The 7645-nt window shown below is 52.9% G+C and overlaps 1 protein-coding gene across 1 annotated transcript; it reads right to left on the bottom strand.

The window, feature by feature from the left end:
* Nucleotides 1-474: 474 nt before the first annotated feature.
* RTP2 (receptor transporter protein 2) lies at nucleotides 475-7413 on the bottom strand. Its single transcript, XM_002716371.5, has 2 exons — nucleotides 7250-7413; nucleotides 475-4566 (listed from the first exon to the last, which is right to left on the bottom strand). The coding sequence occupies exons 1-2, from the start codon at nucleotides 7411-7413 to the stop codon at nucleotides 4050-4052; spliced, it is 681 nt and encodes a 226-aa protein (XP_002716417.1). The 3' UTR covers nucleotides 475-4049.
* Between the last annotated feature and the right edge of the window lie 232 nt (nucleotides 7414-7645).

Here is a 7645-nt window from a genome sequence, read left to right as displayed (position 1 = left end):
CAGATGGGGAATGAGACATTATGGTGATCACGTGAGCTAAATTCAATGTGGAGACACAGGGAAGCTCCAGAAATCCTCATGAACACTAAACCTCACCTGAACTCCACCCCATTTGTGTATTCAGTTAGGATACCACACCCTTTCCCATGAAGGGGACTGCTGGACATGGGAACAGCCTCCCTTTGGCCCCTTCTCCTGCCTTCTTCTTTACATTCTCTCCTCGTGGGCACTTCTCCGGCACTCTCACGAAGAGCTTTTCTCCTTTCAGTATTACTTGCACTCATTCTTGAACGTAGTCCCACTATCTCATTTTAAATTAATCCTGCTCTCATTTTTGCACATTATTTGTGCATGTTATTTATAAATACTTCTCTCATGTTGGGGCAAAGACTTGGGATAAAAATTGAGATACATATTACCAAAGCAAATCTACTGTATCTAACAGATATAGATATGTGCATATTAACATATTTAAGGAAATAATTCATTTGTATTGTAAGAAGAAACAAAAAAGGAAGCATAAAAGATCACCCACAATTGTATTCAATTGAATTCAACATGTGTAAACAATCAGGACCAGAAACAAACTGTCGGTATCCACTGAATAGTAGATTAGTTTATTGGCTTTCTTTCCAGCATTAAATAAAACAACTGCCTCTGTTACTTCACCAGAGTTGTTAGCTTTGTAATTTGCAGTCCAAATTTTCCTTACTCAGAGAACACTTTAAAATATCATTCATTTCTATACCTAAAGATGAAAACAGAGACTCTTAGTTAGCTTCGTGGGAAATAAAGATGCATGGAGAAAGTACAGAACGGGCGGGGTTGAATTCTTCCTTTAATACATGCACAGCGCCTGGAGCGTACACGGAGACATTCAAATGCTGGCGGGAGGCACATGGGTAGAGATGCTTCTCAGCACTTTTCCTTTGCTCTTACAGAAGCATTCTAAACATGATGATAAATGTTTGTCCCACAGAAAGACTTTCTTCCTTACCCGAGGGAGCTGTCTGCACCCAACTCCAGCCCTACTTCCAGTCAGCACTCCCAGATTCCACACGCCCCTCCCACTCCCACTCCATCCTCCTGCCTTCTTCTAGTACTTGGCCACTTACTATACCCTGAACAGGACAAATCTCTGCTTCGGGGTTGTCTTTCCTCACTCAGCTGGAATGCTCTTAGTCCCCGGTCATTGCAGCATGACTTCGGGATATGCTTTTACACGTCTTCAAAACAAGCACCCTGATACCTGCTCTTCCATAAACCATCCCAACCAGCTCACCTGCGAGTAATGATTAGGTTTCCTCTTCACTAGCACAGCACTGACAACCTCACAATGCCCCCCCCCCCCCATTTTCAGCCTTTCCCAGTTGGGGACTATGTGTATCTTTGTGATCCTGGAACTCAGGACACGGCAGGAACAAAATAGAGCAGAGCAGATGTTTGGGAGTCTCTGCGTGAACATTGAACGAATGCATCTGTATTCCTTGAAATATGAATTCCATGCCCTGTTTTTCCAGGGGTGGTGGTTTGTCTTGTCTCGTTCGTGGCAGCACCAGGGTACATGAAACACACATAAGGTGGCTCCTGGAGGGAGGGAGCTATCACAGGGAATTTGGCATCCAATAAAACAAGGGTTTAGTCAGTCAGCTCTTCTCATTGAACATGTGCTTCATGCCAGGTTCTGGGGATAGAAAGATGAGACATAACTGGCAATAGTGGACAGCCCCAGGTGCATGCTAGCAAGGACAATGCAGGAGCAGAGGCAGCAGAGGTCGCCTCAAGCAGTGAGCTCCTAATGCCACTGGGGACTGTGAGCTTCACAAGGAAGCTAGTTGTCAAGTTGAGACTGAAGGGGAAATGTCCAGAAACCAACTGGGAGCAGCATCCTGGGGAAACTGAATAGCAGAATCTGAAGGACATTGTCTTAATCATAGCCACAAAGTAGCCTGGGGACTGACAGTTCAAGTTCTGGAGTCAGAGGGACTGTGGCTTCTGACCTCAGCACTGTGACTTGCTAACCAGGTCACTAGGAACCCATTTCTCAAGCTCCCTAAGCCTCAGACAGAAAATGGGGCTGTGCGTGTGTGTATGAGTTGTGTGTGTGCATGGAACTCCTTCTCAATGAAGGTTATGCATTATTGTTATCTGGGAAATGAGATGTGCCTGGCTAATGAGACTACATTCAGGCTTCAGCAGGAAGGAGCATTGTATGAGTAACAGGGAAGTGTGCCCAGCATATCTGACTACCAGAAAACCACCCTGGGGACAGTGCCAGGGTGGAGGGTGGAATATAAGGGGAGAAGCAGCAAGCATGAAAATTATGAAGGGGGCTACTAAGGCAAGATCCATGAAGTGATTGCCCTGGGGAGAAAAGAAAGGTCAACCCAGAAGCACTTGGAGAGAACAACCCACAGTCCCTGGGACACAGTGACTGCTCAGTGTGGCGTGCAGTGGGGCGGTTTTGATCAGGCTGCGTTTGAAGCTCCTACAGGCAGGTCGGTGAGTCTGAAGGTCTGGCACTCCCCAGCTCAGTGGCGATGCTGACAGGAGCTATGCAGACCTGGAGTTCTTAAGCAGTGAAAACCTACATTGTGAGTGGGTGGGCCCTGAGGGAAAACAAGCAGAGAGAGAAGAGACACCTGGGGACCCCCAACACACAAGGGATGGGCGAGGGAAGGGCTCAACAAGGAACATCACCTTGGAGAGAAGAGGACTGGGATATGGAGGAGCGAGTGGCGCCCTGAATGGGAGGACGAAGGCCAGTGGATACAGCAAGAAAGGAGCAAGCAGCGAAGTGGCTCTGTGGTTGGCCATGGGGTGTGGGGTGGCAGTGTCAAGAACATGAAAATGAGGCTTCCACGGATTAAGGAGGAAATAAGAGGTGGAGGTGAATGTAATCCACTCCTTGGGGACCTTGACATTGAAAGAACCACAGAAATTTGCATGGCAATAGTGAGAGGAGCATGCAGAGTCAGAAAAGTGTCCTAGTTCAGTGTGACAAGGACACAGGTGCACTTACACACTCAGAAGAATTAGCTGCAGAGAAGAGGAGCATGTTTCTCTTCTGGAACTTTCCCTAGACCGCATCTCTCTTCACCTGTCCCTGTCCCTTTCCCTTGTCCTATCTCCACCTCCACCCTTTGCAGCCTTCATCTAAAAGACCTCAGATTTTCTGGTGGTCTGAGGCTGGATCCTCTCCCTTGACACATTTTTGGCCACGTATCCTACACAAGCCACAACTTATTAAGAGGTGCTGCTGGCACAACTTCACCCCAGTGCTGTCCTTGCATATCCTCTGGATGCTCCCAGAGTGGAGAGAGGCGGGAACAAACAGTCCCCTGGACCTGCTCGCTTCCTGGCATCCTTGGCATTCAGCTTCCCAGAAGCCACGGTGCCTCTTCACAGAGCAAATGCCCTGCCAGCAACGTGTGCTTCTGGCCTAGTTTGAGCTGGATGCAACCTAGGAACTGAATTTTTAATTGTATTTCATTTGAATTAAGTTAAATTGAAAGGGCCACATGTGATTGGTGGATAATATATTGGAGACAACTCCAGCCAAGTGCACCCTAAATCCAGAGTAAAACTGGAGCATTTCATAACGTCTGGAGCAGGCTCTCCAGGAGAGGGACCAGGTGACTTTGTCCCCATGCATTGGGCAGGGCCTCTGGTTGCCAAGGCAACCACGGCTGGATGGTCAGAGGCAGCGGAGACAGACAATTATGCAAGGTGAAGAGAAATTCTAACGGAGTGCAGGCTAGGAAAGAAAGCAAAGCGGCAACTGGAGAAGGAAAGGAAGAAGATCCCTCACTGTGGGACTAGCACTAACTCCAAGGCCGGCCTGCTCTAAATCCTCCCTTCCCGCCCCCCACACCCATTCCGGAAGATTTCATGGAAGGACCATTACAAATCTCCTAATACAAACTCCTCATCCTGCAGAGGACTCCGCTGAGGCCCAGAGCGGCGGGTGAACTGTCCAGGGTCAAACATGGACTCTCAGCAGAATCAGGCCCACACCTTGGCCTCCCGCAGCCCCGCTCAGCCCCACTTTAAAGGAAGGCAGAGCTGCGGAAGGAGAACTGCAGGTAGACCACGAGCAGGAAGAGGGAGGCCCAGAAAAGGCACCAGCGAAGGGAGAAGAAGTTGTAGCCCAAGCTCCCCGGGGCCCCCAGCTTGGAGGCATCCGGGAGCGAGTAGGTGGTGGCCTCCTCCTCCAGCAGCTTCTCGCTGGGCTTCCAGTGCATGATGCCCTCCAGGCAGGCCTCGCAGAACTCGCTGCGGTGCTGTCCGCCCTCTGGGCGGCCGGCCACGTGGATGCGGTACTGGCCGCCGTCCTCGCCGTAGCACTGCTCGCGCAGGCTGGTGATGAGGTTGTCCACCAGGCCCTCGATGTTCTCCTCCAGCATGCTCGACTCGTCCAGCCGCGCCGTGCCGCACTCATAGCACAGCTGCTTGAAAACACGCATGCGCACCGAGCCCACCCGCTGGGCGCGGTCCAGGTGCATGTGGAAGAGGATGACCACGTGGGGCGACTGCCAGGTGTGCCAGCACCAGGAGCAGTGGAACCTGCGGGCAGGGGAAGGAGGGGTGGGGGAGGTGTCGCCTCCCAGCGACAGTCCTCCCTGGGGAGGCCACAGAGGCGAGGCCTGGAAGTGGAGGCGGAGTGTTTACTGCCCTGTGGGTGCGTTAGCTCCGGCCTCCTCCTGGCGAGCACCCCTGGGACCCCAGCAGTCTCCTCAAGAGCCCGGCAGTGGAGCCACCTGGCACCCAGCAGTGCCCGGAGCGGGCCTCCTGCAGCCCTCCCAGGCTCAGCTCCCCGCAAGCCAGATGCACTCGGGACTGCACCTGGATAGTGCCCAGGGCCGCTTCTGGTCTGGGGTCCTCATTTATAGCCTTGTAAAATGCGGTGTGATGGCGACTGACTGCTCACCCTTCAGTGGCTCTAATAAGGGGCATGCTCTGCCCCATCTGATGTGTGCACCTTGCATCTAGCTGTGACAAGCACACATCCTGGCACACAGTGGGTCCACAGTAAACCACTGGTGATGAGAGGATGCATGGCAGACAGGCTTGTGAATGACTACTGGGTGTGATCCTTACATCTTCACAAAGAACAATTCTCTGTCCCTTGACAGATCACCCTTAGATCCCACTCAGCCTGCAGAGGGAATAGGAAAAGTGGATCCCAGTCCCCACCTCCCCCCCAACACACACACCCCTAAAACACACTTCTGTATACACAGGCTGCTTTGTCCAACCTGGATCCCAAGAGCCGCAACTTCAGGAAGCGTGAAGGTAAATGATTAGGGCTCATTAACCAACCCATCCCATCCCCTTCTTCACACACCTTCATTGACAGAGCGCTGAGTCTGAGATAACTTCCCAGGCCCCTGTCACACACAGAGGCATCAGAGGCAGGGGGGATATGTACTGGATGGAGCCAGCTCTCATCACTGGCCCTCTCTGGATCCAATGTATGATGTCCTTGATAGACCTCTGATGAGAAACTCCATTCTGTACAGTAGCTCCCACTCAGCCCCTGCTGTATGCCAAACACTGCTGGGCCCGGGCTGTGGGACTCATGAATCCAAGCCAGCCTCAAGCCCTGGAGAGATCTGACAGCGTGAGCACAGGTGGGGCTGGCAAGGCACAGGATCCTGATGGGTCCTGAGCCGGGAAGGGGTTCCCCCAACCCCAGCCCTGTGCTGCACCAGAACCGCAAGGACACCAGGGCGAATGCATCCAAAGGCATAAAGGTAGAGTGAGCCTGTCCCCCAGATGAGCATGAGAGGAGTTCTCTAGCCCTGCCTGAGGCCAGCTGAGAGCCAGGAACTGGACCAGCTGGACCTGAGACAAGAGGAGTAGTGAACCTGTTGCGCTCAGCCCCTAGACTCCTGAGTCCTCGCCCGGTGTCCTTCTGTGCTCCCACCAGCCAGCTGAGAGTCCTCATGCTTCCAGGCCCCTCCTGCTACATCTCTTTAAATTGGTCAACCCAGAGTCATTCCCCTCCCCCAAGCAGACCCCCTCCCCACCCCTTCCCCACTCCTGCTGCCACCCAGGTCTTGGAGCAAGAGTGCATGGTCTTCCTCCCTCGGTTCCCACCCTCGACACCACAAGGGGCTCCACACCCATCCACATGTGAACCGCCCACTCTGGGTGTCCAAGTCCCAGCCACACCCCTAGAACACAGCCACTCATTGGCCTCCCTTGAATCCAAAGGCCCAGAGAAGAGGGTTGTACTGACCCTGTGGGAAGGCTTGAGGCAGCTGGGGCAGGGAATTCTGTGCTCCCAGTCCCAGCTCACAGGCCAGGAGAGGGAGGGACATGTAGGAGGTGCACAGCTCCTCCACAGTGTGGGGCCTGGCCGCCAAGACTGTGCTCCAAGCTCAGCCTTCCTGTCACAGACCTGGAGATGAGAATTGGGAGAAATCTGATTGCTCATCTAAAGATCACTGCCTGTTTTTGCAAATGGTAAAACAGAGCCAGAGGAGGAAAGGGACTTTGCCAATTTGAAAGAGCTGGTTAATTGTAGAGCTAGTTTCTAGCACATAGCAAGTGTCAAGACATGTTCTTGCATCAAATTGGATTGAATTGACTGAACAGACAGACCCTAGATTTGAACACAGTCCCACCTCCCACCCCAGGAGGCTTTCTCCAGTGGACCTCATAGTCCCCACCCCTCAGTTCCCACCAGTCTTTAAATGTTGAAGATTGCAGGGTCATTGAGGCGATTACTGTTCTTCATTTAGTGTGGAAAACTGAGGCCTGGAATTAACTTGCCCTGGGTCACCCAGGGAGTCTGGTCCACCCAAGACTGGAACCAGTGGGTCTGGCCCTGTGGTATGCAGGTAAAGCCATCCCCTATGATGCCGGCCTCCCATATGGGCACCCATGCATGCTCTAACTGCTCCATTTCTGATCCCACTCCCTGCAAATGGCCTAGGAAAGCAGCGAAGATGGCCTGAATGTTTGGGCCCCTGACACCCACATGGAAGACTCAGATGAAGCCCCTGGCTCCTGGCTTCCACCTTGCCCAACACTGGCTGGTGCAGCACTCTGGGGAGTGAACCAGTGGGTGGAAGATCTCTCTCTGTGTCTCTCCTCCTCTCTCTGTAACTACCTGGAAATTCTTTCTCTGCTCTCTCACCTGAGAATGAGACTTCCTGGCTTTGTCCCCCCTTCCTTGGAAGGTGCCCGGGGTCATAATCCAGGGGCTGCCCGCAGGCCTCCTCCCCACCAGGCCTCTCACCTGCCTGAGGCGTGCTGTTCCAGATACTGCTTCCAGCCAGGGGCCAGCTCACCGGGCTTGAGGCTGGGGTCTATGATGAGTTCCCAGCTGTCTGCTGGCTTTGCCACCTCCATCTTCTCATAGAAGACTTTCTTCCACTCGCAAATGGTCAAGCTGGCACTCATGGTGCTGCCGACAGGGGTTGGAGCTCAGCCAAGCAGGGGCAAAGAAATAGCTTGGGTAGCTCCAGGGGAGTGCAGTCTCTGTGTTCTGAAAATCCTCATCCACAGGACTGGGAGGAAACAGAGCCAGCTCCCTCCTTCATCACCCTGGCACCTGTTGCCATGGCAGCCAGGTAGAGCATGAAGAGCCAGGACTGGGGACCAGGGAAGCCCCAAGGGAGACTTGCAAGGCTCT

Source organism: Oryctolagus cuniculus, chromosome 4 (genome assembly GCF_051225735.1).
Source record: "Oryctolagus cuniculus isolate XC-2025 breed Fujian yellow rabbit chromosome 4, ASM5122573v1, whole genome shotgun sequence".
Classification (NCBI taxonomy): Eukaryota; Metazoa; Chordata; class Mammalia; order Lagomorpha; family Leporidae; genus Oryctolagus; species Oryctolagus cuniculus.
Note: the sequence above shows the minus strand (reverse complement) of the source record. Positions and strands in the feature narration are given on the sequence as shown.